Raw genomic sequence first — 19594 nt, forward strand, 5'->3', positions numbered from 1 at the left:
AGTGAAGACGCTAAGTGATGAAAGGTTAAAGGAAAGATTTACAACGTATTGAGAGCAGGCTGTGATTTGTAGACTCATAGCCTGTTTCAATGACTCTTCTACAGCCTCTGGCAAAGTAAATGCTAGAGCCACTTGTCTTTATACCTTTAACTTCCAATAAATGACCGAAGGATCCCACATCTACAAGAGGGAAATTACTAGACAATGCAGAAAAGGTCTTCAGAGATAAATGAAGATTCTATAGTAATTTAAAGGCCACAAATAGAATGATGGAGAGTACTATTTCATAATGTCAAAGTTCAAAGGCACTTTTCAAATGTCTTTTTAAAGAAAATCTGACCTTTCTTTCTCCACTTCTTTCTTTCTTTATTATCAGAAAGTTAGCCAAGGGCAGTCTGGGCCTTGGGTCATTTCATTTTGACATGGAAATTCTTTCAGCATTAAAAATAATCAGAAGATCAGAAATATTTAACTCTGCAGTGGCCAAGAGGACACATTCAGTAGCATAAAAAAGAACAACATCGAAGCACTAGGATTTCAAAGCTTGTGTTTTAATAACTCCATAAACCTCCCCCCTCCCCCCGCATATATATGAGGGAGAATTTAATGAGGCCATTACTAGCTAAAGGAGTAAGTATGAATACACATTTTTTTCTAATGTATTTCATGTTATTTTACATGAAAATTTTAAGAAAACTGCTCAGGGGCGCCTGGGTGGCTCAGTCGGTTAAGCGTCCAACTTTGGCTCAGGTCATGATCTCGCGGTTTGTGAGTTCGAGCCACGTGTTGGGGGCTCTGTGCTGACAGCTCAGCCTGCTTCAGATTCTGTGTCTCCCTCTCTCTCTGCCTCTTCCCTGCTCTATCTCTCTCTGTCTCTCAATAATAAATTAACGTTAAAAAATTAAAAAAGAAAGAAAGAAAGAAAGAAAGAAAGAAAGAAAGAAAGAAAGAAAGAAAGAAAGAAAGAAAACTGCTCAGTACACCATTAGTAACTCTTTTTTAGATGTAGATTAGATGACATGAGATATAGATGCAGACATAAATATGTTTTCATGAAAACAAAAACCTATTACAAAAGGCCCCCTTTCCCCCTTTTTAAGGTATAGTTTACAGACAGTAAAATTAAGTGTACAGTTCTACAAATTTTGATGAATGCAGTCATAAACCACCACCACAGCAAGATATAGAATAATTCCATCACATACCCAAATTCCCCTCTGTCCCTTTGTAGTAAACCCCTCTCTCCATCTCCAGCTCTTGGAAACTACTGGTCTGCTTTCTGTTTCTATAATATTGCCTTTTCAAGAGCGCCCTATAAATGGAATTATATAGTATGTAGCAAAGACCTCTTTTAAATTTCATAAACTGAATAAAAATTAAAGTAACTAAATGAAGTGTCGATTTTAATGTACTGATTTCTATTTCCCAAACTTAAGGCAATAATAGATATATAAAATCAAATTACCCTTGAATATTACATCTTGAAGCAGGTAGTACCCAGGGAACCTTTTGAATACATCTAAAGATCTTTAGGACTTCAAATGTGACATATTGAATCAAATCTCTCAGTGAGGGTTCTGAGAATTGTTTTTATCAAGTTCTCCAAGCTTCATTCTGACTGATGAGCCAGATTTGGGAAACATTAACCCAACAGACATTCACTATATGAGATTAAGTACCAGGCAGTAAATTATGTGTGGCAATGGGGTTAAAGTTCAGAGGCTAGGAGAGGTTTATCTAGGTGACCTTGTCCTTGGATGTGGCTACCACTTATTGCCTACAGAACCTTTAATAAGTCACTTAAACTTGCTGAACCTTAGTTTTCTCCTCTGTCATGCAGGAGTAATGATGCTGACTTCATAGAATTATTTTGGGGGATTAAATGCATATAAAACTTTTAGATAGAACCTGGCATACTTAGTACTCAGTGAATGGAAGTGATTCAGTGATGCACATAGCATTGGTATCAGTATTAACATCATCATTATCATCATCATGCTGTCATATAAATGCTTTACTTGTCTTTCTCCACATTTCTGCATTTTGGTCAATTTCACTATTGTTTAGCCCTTCTTCTAGAAGTGACCAAAGTAAACAGAATCCTCTTTTGTAGCAGCCCAACTAGTGTTCAGGGCAGTTCAAAGCTAACAGAAATTCACTGACGGTCCCCACCCCTCACTTTTACCTCAGAGATACCAATGGGAACAAAAATGAATTACGGGATTCACTCTCCTAAGGGTATATTATTGGCCAAATATAAGCAAACAAAAGGGAAGGAGAGAAGCAAAGGGCCAGAATAAAGCAGAAAATTAGGCTGCCTTTGTAATTAGGAAATATCTAAAACTTGACTTCATTTGTTTGCAGTTTTATACTGCAGTGTATACACATGTATTTTTCAGCCATAGTTTCTTAAAAATTTTTACTATTGAAGAATAGTTGACATACATAGGCAACAGTTTTTATTTAAGCCATGAAATATAGAAGACTGATGATATTTGGCTGCATTTGCTGATCTAAAGAAAGAACTCCTATCCTCACAGGATTACACAATGCTGCCAACACCAAGGACCAAAGACCAGGGGGCAAAAGACAAACCTGAAACTCACAAGCCCTACCTGTTCTCAGCATCAGCGCTGCACTTTGGGGACATCAGTTCAAAGGATTTGGTAAACTTCACCACCTGCCACACAAAAAGACATAAATCCAAGTCAATTAAAGCTTTCTTACAGCTTAAAATAATTCAATAAGCAGTTTTCGTCTTTATAATGATGATTACAATAATTGGAGATTAAAGAGCAAGTTTAAGTAGAGAAATCCCAAGGGACAGAAGAACAAAATTCTATCTTACATTTTGTATTTTATGTCTAACATGGCTTACATTGACAAAGTTTTATACAATTTACTAAGTATGTGTATCTGTTTTTTCAAGTTTTTATCTAAATTCCAGTTAGTTAGCATATAGTGTAGTATTAGTTTCAGGTGTAGAATTTATTCAAAACTTCCATATAAACACCAAACACAAATGCACTCCTTAATTCCCATAACCTGTTTAACCCCCACCCCTCTGCCACCTCCCTTCTGGTAACCATCAATTTGTTCTCTGTAGTTAAGAGTCTGTTTTTGTTTTTCCTCTTTTTTTCTTCCCAATCATATGTGGAATTTAAGAAACAAAACAAATGAACATAAGGGAAAAAATTATATGTATGCATATTTTTTTTAAATTTATTTTTGAGAGAGAGAGAACAAGTGGGGTAGAGGCAGAGAGAGAGACACACACACACACAGGATCTAAAGCAGAATCCAGGCTCTGAGCTGTCAGCACAGAGCCCAATGCAGGGCTTGAACTCGTGAACTGTGAGATCATGACCTGAGCTAAAGTTGAACACTTAACGGACTGAGCCTTCAGGCACCCCTACTATGTATATATTTTTACAATGAGGTGTATACTATCTTGTGGCAGTCCTGCCAAGGGATATCTCAATTGAAAACATTAAAAAATTTTTATTGACCTTTGAACAATCCAATCACTATCCATAGAGAAGAAAGAGGAGACAAAATACCACTCGAAAAGGATGGCCTCCATCAACCCCAGGCTCCCAAAGTTGCCTTCCCTGGTTTACCATTGTTCTCAGGTGAACATTTTGTTGCCACCAACCCCCACCACCTCTGCTCCAAGGCTAAAGAAGAGAAAGCTATCTTCTTCAAAGATCATTCCTAGTGTGGACACTTCCTCCTTCACCCGTCTCGTGAAATTGGCATACTCGGTGCAAGAACCTGGTCAAGACTTATTACATTGAAAGAAAATTATGAACACAGAAAAAGTAAAGGTAGTTTTTCTTATTATTAGCTACTATTGACTTCTTACTATAAACCAGGCTGTACATCAGAAACTTCTTGGACTATTTAAGTTCCTTATTACGATTCTAGAAAGCAGAGACTTTTATCATCAGTATATAGAGGAGGAAACCTCCCCATAATTTTTAAGAAACTTTCTGAATTTCACACAACTACCTGGGGCACCTGGGATTAAAGCAAGTCTGCGTGATTCTAGAGTGCCAGCTCTTTCAAAGGCACTAAAAATTTTGGGTGGGAAAAGCACCATTTCTGGCCCTCTTTTGACAAGCTATACCACATGATAGAAAAATGAGTCTCTTACACTGAGAGGAGTCATCTGAATGTCACTGGATGCTTCCAAGGTTGACATTTAGACTTGCCTTAGCTAGATGCAGTCATGCTTCAAAGGCCTTTTAAATTAGCCACTTATGAGGAATTGATGGGCACCTGAGAAAATGATTTGGAAACTGGGAATAGATTAAATATTAAAATAGCTTTATCAGTGAGGTAATGAACCCAAACTAAGAAAATGCAACATTAGGGAAAAGATAAAAGAAAAGCCCATCACAAAGAAAACTGTGTGTGATTCATTGAATGCAGGGCAGTGACAATAGAACAACTACAAGCAAATACCCTTGATAACTACAGAACACATTTCTTTTCATATACTAATGTGAATTGGGCCTCTACAAAATCATTCATTGTGACCAATTTTATTTTCTAAAGATGGCCACAACAATACCTTTTATCCCACACTCTGCTACGATATGACCCTGCCACCCTCTTAACCAAGTGGTAGGGTCTATGTTCTTTCCCCTTGAATCTAAGTGGGCTTCTGAACACTTTGACCACTAGAGTATATAGAATGGATGTGGTGTGCTCTCTAAGACTGTCATAAAAGCCAATATGGCTTCTGCATTATCTGATGGAATACTTAGGCCGAGAGGCCTGAGGTACCGTGTAAGAAGTTCAGCTACCCTAAGGCCACTATGCTGAAAGGGAGCCAAAAAGCACATAGAGAGGTATGATATAGATGCTCTGGCAAGAAGCTCCAGTCTTCAAGTCATGCCAGCCTAGGAATAAGACATATGAGTGAATAAACCAGATGATTTCAGTTCCCTGCTATGAAGTCACCCCTGATCTCCATGTTTTCCCAACTGTGGCCCCAGACAACCTGAAAAGAGGCAGGCCATCCTTGTGATGTCCTCTCCAGATTCCTGATCCATGGGACCTTTGAGCATAACATGATTGGTTTAAGCCTCTAAATTCTGGGTTTATTTGTTACACAGCAAAAATAACCAGAACATTTATCTGAATTAAGGACTTAAACAGAAACCAATCACTTAGAAATCACCATCCAGTTGCAATACTCTTGGGTTTCAAAAGTTAGCAAGCTACAAAGAAACTATTTCCTATCACCAAATAATAAATCCCTCAAACTATACCCCAAATAATTTTTAAAGTTAAAACAATAATAAGGTAAATAATAGTAACATTTCATTTCTGTTTGCCTAATGGAAAATTGTCACAGATTTTAAAAGGAGAAGTTAGTCCTCTGTCTCTGCTTTGATCTCTCATCATATGTGATTTCTTTCCATTATTTTGTTAGATGATAGAAAATTCATGTCCTATTTTTATCATGTTTATGCTGTTGCTATGGACTGTATGTTTGTGTCCCCTAAAATTCACAGGTTGAAGCCCTAATCCTCACTGTGATGGCATTTGGAGATGGGGCCCTTGGGAGGTGATCAAGTCAACAGGTGAAGCCTCATAAGCATTAGTGCTTTTATAAGAAGAGGCAGACACAGCTTGCGTCTTCTCATTTTCTCTGCTGTGAGAATACTATGAGAAGGTGGCCATCTACAAACCAAGAAAACTGACCTCACCAGACACAAGATCTGCTAGTACCTTGATCTTGGACTTCCCAGCTTCCAGCACTGTGAGAAATACATGTTTGTTCTTTAAGCCACCCATTCCATAATAATTTGTTATAGCAGCCTGAACTAAGACAACTATATTTTACCTTTTTGCTGCAAATGTGTATGAGGCAATTTGCCCAATTATGACCAATCCTTTATGTAGGTATCAATGTTTACAACATACTGGTAAGGTATATATTATTATCCTCACTTTATTTAAAGGAAATTAAGGCTCAGAGAAGTTAAGTGGTTTCCTGGAAACCATATAACCAATACCCTGCAGAATTGGGATTTGAATTGTATCAGTCTGATTCTACAGCCCCACTCTCCCCACTACTCACTGCTTTTGTAAACATGAGCAAGTGGTATTGTGGGGGCACTTGGGTGGCTCAGTCAAGCATCTGACTCTTGATTTTGGCTCAGGTCATGATCTCATGGTTAGTTTCATGAGTTCAAGCCCGATGTGGGGCTCTGCACTGACAGTGTGGAGCCTGCTTGGCATAGTGTCTCTCCTTCCCTCTCCCCCTCCTGTGCTTATTTTCTCTGTTTCTCTATTTCTCTCTCAAAATAAATAAATAAACATTAAAAAAAGTAGTATTGCAACACCACATTATTTGGACATGCCTCCTTCAGAGCCAGAATACTTAGATAAACTCTGCCTTTATTTATCAATTCTATAAATATATTTTGAGTATCTATTAAATGCCTGAATATGAATAAACAGACTTAAAGTAGCTTGAAGTAAAATACTTGGCCTAATATACAACCAATCAAATTACCAATAAACTATTAACCGTTTCTACATTTGGAAATCAAAAAGGAGATACCTTTTAATTCCCTGACCTGACAGATGAGATTAAACTCTCCAACATTACTAGGAATACTTCATTTGGCTTCCTTTTTACTATTGATTAGAATACTCTGCAACTCTAAAAGGATAGACATTAATTTCTGAAAAAGTGACAGCAATGCAAATTGGGTTGTAATGGGGAGTAAGTCCCCCTTGTGGGGTTATTAAGGATCACTCTGACAAAGCCACAGAAATTATACTTGGAAAGGCATGCGAAATTAAAGAGTTTATCACAGGTCCTAGAGAGCGTGGTATGCTCAGAGGGTCACATAAAGTCACCCAAAGCTAAAAGTTTGGTCACTGCATGCAGAGAAAGAACACAGCAAGGACTCGTGGGTCCGTGCCTTCATTGGAGTCAGAGATAAAGTAGCTTGTGGCACTTGGGAAACCTTTGGATAATTTGAATGTAACTGGGTCAACATGGAGAGGAGGGAAGGGGTAAATTGGGAAAGTCATCAGGAGGCTTACCACTGAAACACACAAGGTAAGGATGGGCACCCAGAAATGGGCAATAACTAGGTAAAAGTTAAAAACAAGCAGGGTGAGTGCAGGCACTCAGGGAGTCATTGAGGCCACAAAGAACAGCTTGACAGTACACGAATGAATTTTCTCCGGGTAGAAATACAAATGATTTCTGTGCAGTAGAAAAGCCCATAGTTACAATTTTATTGTCCTGGATGATAGTAACCATTTTAGAAATCTAACCTAATAATCTTACCCCAGCAATTTTTCAGTGCCTATTTTAGGGCTAACTTTACTATCTCACTTGGTTTCTCTCTTTAATGAGTGAAACAAATCTTTGATACATGCTTGCTTTAGATTTATGCAAGGGTTAGGTTTTTAACTTTTTAAAAACTGTTCTTTGACACAACAGATATATACCGAGTATATGTATGTGTCAAATAAAGCAAGGCACTGGGGGCACATGTGGGAAAGTAAAACAAAAAAATCTCTGCATGCATGGAGTTTACTTTACAGTAGGGAGCTTAATTTACCCTGGGCTCCTCGAAACTAGTGCTTCCTGGAATAAGAAGTGAACTTCTGCTTTCCACATCTTAAGAAAACAAACCTGGGGGATGTTCAGAGATTAAAAGAGAATAAAGATCTTTAAAAAATGTTTGTTTTTTTTAAAAAACCCCACTGAAAGATAGCACTTAAAAGAAATGGAATAGAATATCTTGGAATTTTAAAGCTATAAAACTTAGAGATCTAGAACGACAAAGAAAATGGCTAAAACAAACAAATACCTCTAGATGAAATGTCCGTGTTTGAACTCCTGAAATGTATAGGACTTTTTAAAGCTGCCAAAAGGAAGAAACGCTTTTTTCTAAAATGTTGAAACTTTTTATTTCAATATAAATCATATGCTATAAAGAAGAACAGGGTCAAACATTTTGTTTTATTTTATTTTATTGGTTTTATTTTCTAAATTAATGTTTAATGAATAAAGGGAAAGTCAAGGATTATCTTTCAAATTTAGCACTCCATATCATGGACAGTACTAGTTGTGTCCCCCAATAAACCAGTCCGTGGCATCCTGACCAAAGCAGACACTGGATTCATGAACCATAGTGTTGACCGTGTGTAATAAAGAATTAACCTTACCCAAAGAAACGTCTCGCTTTTGTCCTCAATTTCTGGGAGATAACTGCTAAGCCCTTGGAATGTCCAGCCTTTATAAAAGTGTCTCTGTTTACCTGGACACCTTAGACAAGCCACTTAGTAACAATGTAATTGACCCACACAAAGTGGTGGTAGTGGGGGGGGGGGTTGCTTTGGGTCATGTGGTATTAGCTCACCTCTGGAGGGAATGGAGACTGAGGTCAGTTATGTAGGTTGTCAAATATGTTTTGGTGATTAAGCCCAATAAAGACCTCTGGATACCAAGGCTTGGGTCACCATCCTGGTTGGCAATACTTCATGATGTACATTGTCACATACTATTACCGAGAGAAGGTAATGATATCCATGACTCCATGGAGAGAGGACAACTAGAAGCTCCACATTTAGAACCTTCCTGGACTCTGCCTATGCATCTCTCCTTTGGCTAATTTTAATCTGTATCTTTCCCCATAATAAATCATAACCATGAATGTAACAGCTTTCAATGAGTTCTAGGAGCCCTTCTAGCAAATTGTTGAGCCTGAGTATTGGGAACCCTTGAACTTATAATTGGTGTCAGAAGTTAGGGCAGCATTATAGATTATGTTCCCTTACTTTGTACCTTATATGATAATTCATAGGTTCTCATGTCTGTAGGAGAAAAATGAGAATAATATCGACTGGTCTTCGGTTAAATATTGATTACCTAATACATATCGATGTGTACTGGATGACAAACAGATATGAAAAATAGTAAATAAGGTCTCTAACCTTTAAATAATATGTTAAAGGGGGAAAATTTTTAAACTTAAGGGTCAGGAAAATTTTCTTGATCAGTTGACATGATTCCTTCTGCTAAACAAACAGAATTATAAAATGTATTAATTTTTCTTTTTTTACCTTAGCTATTAGGAAGCTCAGAGCAAAGCTTTAGTTTCAAAGTTTAATCTTTTTGCAGCATAATTTGGTTTTGAGTTTGTTGATTTTGTTTGGTTTTGCTTATAACATCTACTTTCTCTTTCTCCCTTTTTATTTGAAATTTTGCATTTCATTTTGTCATGTGTCTGGTACCTAATAAGCACTCAGAAAATATCTGCTCACTATGAATTTTCGCATTTTTGCTGAAAGGTGGCTTAAGTGTTCTTCATAATTAATTGAGTAAAAGTATAAACAGACAGGAGATAAAGTACTTACATACTTGAAAAATGTATACAGTGTATAAAAATATTTTACACATGAAATAACATAAATTTGCTTATGTAAAACTAATTACATTTGAACATTAGTATAAGAGAGGATTTTTCAGAGGCATAGGAAGGGATTCTGGAATGGTGGGTAAGAGAAATACAATATTTAAGGGCCTCCAGCTGATAGCAAACAACGCAAGAAAAAAAGAGAAGGAGGCTTGGATCACATCCAGACAGTGGTCAAATATGAACAGAGCACTGAAACTGTGAGGACAAACCCACTAATCACTGTAGCCAGATAAGATCAAGAAAGTAGTGAAGCCCCAGACCCAGTTCCATAAGGTGTATGAAGTTAGTCTGGTTCCAGGTGACCTGACTATAAAGGGCTCCAAGTCCATTTTAGAATGGATTTACCTCAGAAATCCTAGTCTAGACCAAACTGTCGGGAACCTAGGGCTGCCGGTGGAACCTCCTTACAGATTTTCTAAATTTAGGTCAATTTGAGATTAGACTCACCCATCCATGAACCCTCAAAGTCATCAGAATAGTGGGTCCTTATTAAGGCAACATGCACATGCGCCTTGGTCCATGCTGAGGACAGCAAGATGAAGAGCAGGCAAGTGATACAATTCTGGAGATGCCGACTGATCAGCGTGCTTCTCATTCCTCTAGAGCAGGAGTGGGCAAGGGAGTCTGTGGGCCAAATCTGCCCCACCATCTGTTTTTATAAGTAAAGTTTCATTTTAACAGAGCCCATCCATTAATTTAAATGTTATCCATGGCTGCCTTTTGCTCTAACAGTGTAGTTGACTGCTTACAACAGAGACCATATAGGCCACGAGGCCTAAAATATTTACTTAGCTGGTCTTTCATTGAAGAGTTTGCTGACTCCTGGTCTAGAGCCATGTCTGGACCAGGTCACCTAGTTATATTTTGGTACACTGTTAATGGCTGGTGATAGATTAATGTATTTATATTCCTATATAATTTATCCATAATTTAGAATGTGGGTCCCTGGAGTCAGAATCTTCACATCTGAAATAAGACCGTAATGATGGAAATTTTAGACACCATGGTAAGTGGTGGGGGATATACTTGAGGACATGCATATGTGCCAGTTGTCATGAACTGCCCACTTTTATAAAGCCTATTGTCCTGATACAATTATTAAAAGTGCCTCCTTTTACTCTCAAAAAGTATCTTTGTTTGAAAAGCAAAACTCTAGGCAGGCATGCCTCAAACAACTTCTTTATTTAAAACATATTTATTAAAAATATAATGCATTCAAGTAGAAAACAATTTATGGTCAGTCACCTGGATTTAAAAATGAAGCAGCGGGGCGCCTGGGTGGCTCAGTCGGTTAAGCGTCCGACTTCGGCTCAGGTCATGATCTCGCGGTTCGTGAGTTCAAGCCCCGCGTCAGGCTCTGTGCTGACCGCTCAGAGCCTGGAGCCTGTTTCAGATTCTGTGTCTCCCTCTCTCTCTGGCCCTCCCCCGTTCATGCTCTGTCTCTCTCTGTCTCAAAAATAAATAAACGTTAAAAAAAAAATGAAAAAAAAAATGAAGCAGCAAAAAAACAGCCAAAATATTTCAAAGCAATTTAATGGTATATAGAGTGCCACTGTGGAGATTATGACCAATAAAAAAAAACAGACAAAAGCATAAAAGGAGACAATAAAACCCATGCTTTATTCTTGACTTGGACCAATGGTATAGTTTTCAGTTTCATTAATTTTTTAAAATTTATTCTCCAAATCCAAGTCTGATTTTATAATAGATGTATTAAATGAACCTAGGTTAAATAAATAAATACACACATTCACATCCACTAAGTAAAAAGTGAGTCTTACAAGAGAAATATCAGAAGCGGTTTATAGGTCAATGAAACTGAACAAGTGGTTCCAAGCTCTGCTGGCTGTTGATCAGCCCTGATTATCACACCCTGGGGAAGGCAGTACCCATGCCACAGTGAAGTAAACAAAATATCCCCAAGCATCTCTGCCTGTTCTTTGGAAAAGCTCCACGGACAGAAGTCTTTTTGATTTGGATATTTATCAAGCACTAGTTGGTCTGGTTTCTCTCTGGTTTTTTTTTTTTTAATTTAAAAACAACTTAAAAAATAAATACTGTGCTCAAATAGATATTCCTGCCACCAAAAAGAAAATGGGAATGATCTAATAATCACCATTTTTTCATTAGTTTTCTTAATCCATATTTTTTCCACAAGAAGACTATTCTATAGGGCAAAAGACTGTAAATGATCATCCACTGCCATCCTTCTTGATAAATTTCTCACTTATGCTGAAGAGTAATTTACTCTAATCACTTATTCACTCAATCAATATTTATCAAATACTTAGTGTACAGGCACTCTTATGGGCTTGGAAACACCAAGGGGCATAAATCATGTCTTGTCTTTTGATGGACCAACAACATAGTACAGAGGAGGAAATAGTTCACAAAGGTATAATTTCATCACAATATATGTTCAAATTTCTACAAGTGCCCAGAAGAAGATGTAGAAGAAGACTTTGCATGAACTATGTCTTAAAGGGTTGGCAGGCATGCCCTAGGCAGAGTAGCGGGGGAAGCTTTCCAGGCTGAAGGACTAAACAGGTCAGAGTTTGAGCTGAAAACAGAGAGAACACTCAAATGGGTTTAACTGAACCTAATTCAATAAAGGGACTAGTTACAGAAGTGTGGGCAGGGTTAAAAGAAACCAATAAGAAATTGTGACGTTCCCAGGAACTAGAAAATTTGGAAAGCAGTTAACATCTCTAGGTCTAAAGGAGCAGTAAACACCCATAGGTCACAGGGATTAAGGGAGAGAAGGAAGATGGCAGGAGGGAGGGAACAGTGTTATTGCTGTTCTGAAGACGTTAGAGCTATGGAGAGGGTTCTTGGAAGAATCAAGCCACCTCTACAACTGGCAGAGAAAGAACAAGAGGAATAATTATTTCTCTCTCCTCCAGCCTTTATACCTTCTGCTGATCCCTCTTGTTTGTCAAACTCAACTGGAAGCCAGTGGACAAGAAAGCCCACTGCCTTCAAGGGCACTGAGCTAAAGACAGAAAGATCAATAATAGATGGAGGGACAGGCATTTGCAGAGAATATTATAGAGTTGACAATGTTGAACTTCACCTGAGCCCTGCTCCCCAAAACACAGTAATAGTAAAGAAATCCTCCCTACCACTTTGTCTTCCAAAATTGGCTAACCTCAAAGGACCACCCTGCCCTAGCATATTCCAAAATAACACCTGTCTCCATCCTTCCTTCCTTTTCTTTGAGATGTTCCTCAGAAATGAATGTTCTCCCTATTGCAATACCTGGATGAAATTATCTCCCTAAATTGTCTGGTGCATTTTCTCTTCCACAAGAACGATATGTACAAAGACACAGAGACAAATGTAAGCATAGGCTGACCATGGAGGGGGGTGGTGATAGAGAAGGAAGAAAGGGATAGGGTGAGGCTGAGGACCAGAAAGGACCTCCAAAAGGTAAGTTGGGGAGCAGAGGAGATGAACTTGTTATGTTGGGCAGTTTGAACTTTATTGGGTCGGGGGTACCTGGGCGATTCAGTTGGTTAAGTGTCTGACTTTTGATTTCGGCTCAGGTTATGATCTCGAGGTTTGTGAGACTGAGTCCCATGTTGCGCTCTGCACTGGCAGCTTGGGAGTCTCTCTCCTTCTGCCCCTTTCCAACCCATGTGCACATGTGCGCACTCTCTCTTTCTCTCTAAATAAATAAATAAATAAATAAATAAATAAATAAATAAATACTTAAAGAAAACACAAAGCTTTTGAACTTTATTGTGTAGGCAAAGTTACCAAATGTTCTGAAGCATGTAGAGGCAGATGCATGTTTCAGAAAGAGAACTGGAAGGAGTATGAAGAATTGATGGAAAGGAAGACTACCCTATTTACAAGTGAAGAAATGAGTCAAGAGGAAAATGTGGAGGTAAGAGATTAGTAAAGACAGAGTAAAGCCAGTGGTTGAAGAGGTGGGAGGAAGGGGCTAGAAACAGGGTTTCAACATAAAAGCAACAGAACTTACAAATGGTTGAATATAAATGGTAAGAAATACTTAGAGGCTACTGTGTGGTTTTTAGCTTGAGTTACTTACTACATGATGATGATTCTATTAACTGAAATAGGAAATCTCCGAAGTGTTAATGATTTGGGACAGGATGTGGTAGACATGGTCAGTGAGGATTGAAGTTCAGAAGTTGGATGGGGCGCCTGGGTGGCTTGGTCGGTTAAGCATCTGACTTCGGCTCAGGTCATGATCTCACGGCCCATGAGTTCGAGCCCCGCGTCGGGCTCTGTGCTGACCGCTCAGGGCCTGCAGCCTGTTTCAGATTCTGTGTCTCCCTCTCTCTCTGCCTCCACTGTTCATGCTCTGTCTCTCTCTGTCTCAAAAACAAATAAACGTTGAAAAAAAAAAGAAGTTGGATACACACACACACATTTAACACATATAAATGATTAATGATCTGAGTTAATACATTGATATAAAATTATTAATAAAGTGAGTTAATATAACAAATATATAATGATATATTAATGATTAGTGATGTAAGTATATATATGTATACATATATACATACACATATACATATACATAAAACAATGATTCTTTGGATAATCATCAGAGTTTTTTAGTTACTTGCTATTTTGCACTCTTGAAAAAGCACTTGGTACAAAAATCAAAAAGAATTTACATTGGCTTCCTTATAGGGAAAAGGAAAGTTAAAGAAAGGTGGGGAAAATGGAAAGAAAGTGAAATAGAAAGGAAAGCCTGAAGCAATTTTTGCCATCCACTTCAAATGGAGGGGATTGAATTAATTATAGGCTGTTCCAGAGCAATCAGATAATGATTACCTCCATCTCTTTCTCTCAAGTGTTGGATTCAGGAAGATCATTTAGTTCAATGGCTTAATTGTGCATGTATTTACATAAGAACCAAGAAGTTAAGGAACATGTTAAAAAATAAGGATAGCTTATGCTTCATGGTTTAGGAAGTGAACTCCAGAAACGAGCATCATAGTTACAAGCTCAGTTATAAAGTACTTGATGGAGTTCTGCTTGTGCAATAGTTGAGCCATCAGGATGATCCATGAAAGAACACTTGTAAATACTAGTGCTGAGACAGTGCCTTAGGACTTTACGATTAAAATGTCTGCTTCTTGCTTTCCTTGACTAAGCACAGAAAGAAATAGAGATAATAGTAAATATATGAGCTAGAAAGAAACTAACAGAAGGGATAGGAATTGCTTAGCCAGGTTCATGGAATGGAATAACATTACGCACAGAATATTCAGTTCGAGGGACTAAATATTTCCTAATGTCGACAGTAGCTAGAACAATCTTTCTGTTTTTCACTCTAATGGAAAATACCATTGACAAACTCACTTAAAACTGATTGACTAAAACACTTAAGGGAAGCAAAAGAGGGTAAAATATTAATTTTGGCAGGAGAAGAGGCTGGAAAGGCATCCCTTGTTTCTATTTTTGGCATCCACTGAGTGAACTGGCCAGTTAACACCTGCCTACCCAGTTTAAAGACCATGCAGGCAGGGGCTCCTGGGTAGCTCAGTCAGTTAAGCATCTGAGTTCACAAGTTTGAGCCCCACATGAGGCTCTGTGCTGTCAGCACGGAGCCCGCTTTGGATCCCCTGTCCCTCTCTCCCTCTCTCTCCCTCCCCTGCTGGTGTTTGTTCTCTCTCTCTCTCTCTCTCTCTCTCTCTCTCTCTCTCTCTCAAAAATAAATAAACATTTAAAAAAAAACACCATGAAGGCATCTCTAAACATTGAGTTAAAAGCCTGATGAATCAAAGCATCTATAACTAGATTTCAATTTTCTTTCTTCCTCTTTCCCGCAAATGAAGAAAAGGCCAGGAAGTAGCATACATCTGCAATAACCAGCTTTTTAAATATTCAAATCCCAAGTCAACAATTAGAAGCTTTGTTTCCAGGAATGATTCTAATAAAATAGAGAAAAGCAAAATTTATTTTTAGACAAAGGAAACTTTAAGCAGAATTTTTTTTTCCTGAAATGATGCATTTTTCCCCCTGATTGTAAGGTAGTATATGGACTGCCAGTAGAGATGTCTAGAAGTTAAATGTTTTGACACATTTGTTCTCTTCCCAAAACAGAGCAAAGAATGATAAAATACAGAAAGAGAAAACAAGAAAGACATGTAGAGGTTAAAAAGCAGAAAAAAAGAGAAGGGCAGGACAGCAGAGTATAAGGAAAAGAAAAGATCTCTAAAGGGCCAAGCCTGAAGACAGGCCTACTGCACCCCAAATCCAGACACAGGCAGGCAGCAATAATTGGAATTTCAGCTTCTACTGGGGTTGGGGAACTAAAAAGGTTCCCTTGAACCAGGTGACCTATCTTTACCCCCAGAAAATGAACCACGTTGCTTCTGGCTTAGTGTGATATTACCACACAGCAGGAGACCCGACATAAGGCCTGGTTCTTGACCAGAGGCCAAGGAACTGCACAGACTGTTAGACATGGAGGGAAGAGTATAAGAGACAACCAAAGAAAACAATGGCACAAACAAACAAAACACCCTCTCATCAAAATGAGCTCCAATCCCAAATTCAAAAACACATGAACGGTTCCTATTAATACAGACACCTAAATCGACAACCTACAGAATCAGACAAGAAGATGCTGATAAATCCCAGTTATGCTGAATATTTGAACACACCTGTATCAGAGAATGAAAGGGGAAGAACAGAAAAATATTAAGAATATGAATGATTTGTTCTCAACCAATGGATCTCGAGGGAAAGTCAGCTGGAGAAACCTCTTCTGGAAAAGACTTTCTTCCCTGAGAAAAAGAAACATGAACAGAAGTTTTCCTTTTCTCTTCTCCTGGGACACAGTTACATGAAGACATACTGCCTGGAGCTGTGCCAGCCTCCTGGATCATGAGGATGAAAGCCAGTCGAGCACTGAGACATCCACAGGAAAGTGGACAGAGCTACCTTGCTGATTACATCATCAGGCTACTGCACCACCCGCAGCCACCTCCTGCAGACTTCTCATATAAGACACAGACGTTCTCATTGTTTAAGCCATTTTCCCCTTATATATTGTATTACTTGCAGAAATCGCCCAAACTGGTATGTAAATTAAAGCAATTTCAATCAGTCTATAAAGAATTTCTCACAGAACTTGATAACCTGCTCTTAAAATTTATATTAAGGAGCAACAGGCCAAGAATAAGCAGGCTGATTTTAAAGAGAACAGCACTGAGGACTTGTTCTCAGATATCAAAGTGTATTACGAAATTACAGAAACCGAGACAGTATGATACTGGTGCAGAAATAGACAAATAGACTAGTGAGCTCAGAAACAGACCCAGGTATATATGGAAACTTGATATAATACAGAAGTGTCATTACAGAGTGTGTGTGTGTGTGGGGGGGGGGGGGTGACACAATGGGTTATACATATAGGGCCTTACACTATACACAAAAAATAAATTCTAGATGGATATGAAGACCATAAATACCAGATGGGTTAAAGAAAATATAAGACAATGTTATTATAACATGGAGGCAGATGGTTTTTTTAAACAAAACTCTTAAAGCACAAATCAAAAAGGAAATTGATAAACTTGACACATTAAAATTAAAATATTCCTGGGGTGCCTGGGTGGCTCAGTCAGTTAAGCGTCCGACTTCAGCTCAGGTTGCTGTCTCACTGTTCCCAAGTTTGAGCCCCGAGTCGGGCTCTGTGTGACAGCTGGGAGCCTGAAGCCTGCTTCGGTTTCTGTGCGTGTGTGTCTCTCTCTCTGCCCCTCCCCACTCAAAAATAAATAAACATTAAAAAAAATTTAAGGTTAAAATGTTCTTCACAACCAAGATACCTGTTGGGAGAGGCCAGCCTCGTGAGCCCTGAGTGCACAGTCTTGCTTTTGTTTGCTGAATTGTGCAGCGTCAGATTTTGGCACCTGGTATCCAGTTCGGTCTGGCTTCTCCTTCTGTACTTGGCATGACCGTGTCTGGCGTCCTTCCCGTAACTGCTATCACACAACCAGGGGGAGTCTGACGTTTTGAGAAGTCTTTGGTGGGAAGTGTGCTAAAGAAGAGCATGGCACTGATGGGGTTTCTACCTGGTGACCCACATGTACATAACCTCACTCCTGCCTTCACTCCTCCCACAGCAACCCAGGCAGTCCCTTGCCAAAAACTCTTTACAGCTTTTAAAACAGTACCAAGCAGATTAGTCTCCTCTTTTTGCACATAGCTGACTTTTACCTCTAGACCTTGGCCCTCTAGATTAGAGGAGCTCATCCTCACTTTCAAGGGGAGGGGATGGGCAAAGAGAAGAAATCGTGTAGAGTGGCCTGGAATTTTCTGCTCTAATCCCACCATTACAGTCTGAGAATTTTCAGCTGTGGCAGCAGAAAAGTCTTTTTAACTTTCAGTAATATATCAACACCTTTAATGCTGATACCATCTACTATAGATAGTTGGGATTTTTATGTTTATTTATTTATTTTGAGAGAGAAAGAGAGAGAGAGAGAGCATGCAAGCAGGGAGGGGCAGAGGGGAAGAGAGAGAGAGAGAGAGAGAGAGAGAGAGAGAGAGAGAGAGAGAACTCCAAGCAGGCTCTGTGCTGTTAGTGCAGAACCCAATGGGGACTGAAACTCACGAACTGTGAGATCATGATCTCAGCTGAAATCAAGAGTCAGATGTTTGACCGACTGAGCCACACAGGCGCCCCATAGAGTGGTTTTTGACACCCACCCCCTACACTGTTCCTACTCTTCCCTCCAGCTCTATCCCCACCTTCCATATCCACTTCTGTCATCTGTACTTTTTCATCTGATGTGCTGAAGAGCAAGGCCACAGCACAAAAACCAGTCTCTGTTAAAAGATTAGCAAGAATGGCCACCCTCAGCTGGTTTTAGATTACTTGCAGGTCTGTTTACAACTGAACTAGCAAACAGTGAGCTTGTCCTTGTCCAGATTCCACCTGGCCCTCCAGCCACTTGCCCTCACAGGGACCCAGGGGGTGGTTCAGGGAATCCTGGCAGCCGAAGCCCCAACAGCTGCCTCTTCCTGCCTTTGTTTAGTGACAGCCTACAGCCTGCCTGCACCAACAAGCACCACCAGCCCCCCGCCCCCATTCCTTTCTGAGGCTTCAGAGTCAGGGGGTGGGATGGGGAGGGAGGACTCCAGCAAACCACTCAACCGTCTGAGCCTTATTTCCTGCTCAATAAACTGAAGATGATAATAATGCCTGTTTCATAAGGATGAAGGGGAAGTAAGTGAACTCAAGTGATTCACACAAGCATCTGGAAGCATTCCATATAGGTTATTGGGTCGTGTGTGTGTGTGTGTGTGTGTGTGTGTGTGTCCCTCCCAAAGTTCCACTGAGTTTTACACAATCACAGGATAATGGCAAGGTTATTGCTTGTTTAATCCACACTTGCTAAAATAGAAATAACCCCCAGCTCTGCTAAAATATAGGCAAACACCCCTAAACATTTTATTTTTAAAATAAATTTTTTTTAACGTTTATTTATTTTTGAGACAGAGAGAGGCAGAGCATGAACGGGGGAGGGTCAGAGAGAGAGGGAGACACAGAATCGGAAGCAGGCTCCAGGCTCTGGGCCATCATCAGCCCAGAGCCGGACGCGGGGCTCGAACTCACGGACCGTGAGATCGTGACCTGAGCTGAAGTCAGATGCTTAACCGACTGAGCCACCCAGGCTCCCCACACCCCTAAACATTTTAAACAAATATAGATTTTTTTTCACACTTCATGTTGAAATTTTACAATACTTATTATTAAATCTCCCAGATTTACCCTAAGGTTCTTATTCTTTGAAGAAAACAAACCTAAAGGCAAAGATAATAACCTCTTCTAAGTACAGTAAAATATCATCCTCTGAGGTATTAAAACAGCATTTAAATAGCTAGACAATTCCTGGTCTTGGAAGACAGTTCACAGTAAAGATATTAAATTGCTGCTAAGGGTTTAGATATTTAACTTTCAAGAAGTTAGATTGATGATGATCATTATTTTCAATACTGTTGTGTGTTTACCCAGTGGATTTTCCCCCAAAGAGCCAAAGGGCTCAACAGAAACCTGACAGCTAAGGTGCTGCAGACCTGAGGCCTTGAACTAGCTTGCCACTTGCCTTTGGAGTACCAGGACCCCCTGCGGTGAAGAG

The 19594-nt window shown here is 39.2% G+C and overlaps 1 protein-coding gene across 6 annotated transcripts in view; it reads right to left on the minus strand.

Moving 5' to 3' along the window:
* Positions 1 to 19594, minus strand: part of PDE11A (phosphodiesterase 11A) — a 404325-nt gene that overhangs the window by 203971 nt on the left and 180760 nt on the right. For all 6 annotated transcript variants that reach the window (XM_045033997.1, XM_045033994.1, XM_003990898.6 and 3 more), the window contains exon 5: positions 2616 to 2680. In XM_045033997.1, coding sequence (XP_044889932.1) covers positions 2616 to 2680 — 65 coding nt within the window. The remainder of the gene's footprint in view (positions 1 to 2615; positions 2681 to 19594) is intronic.

This window comes from Felis catus, chromosome C1 (assembly GCF_018350175.1).
Source record: "Felis catus isolate Fca126 chromosome C1, F.catus_Fca126_mat1.0, whole genome shotgun sequence".
Classification (NCBI taxonomy): domain Eukaryota; kingdom Metazoa; phylum Chordata; class Mammalia; order Carnivora; family Felidae; genus Felis; species Felis catus.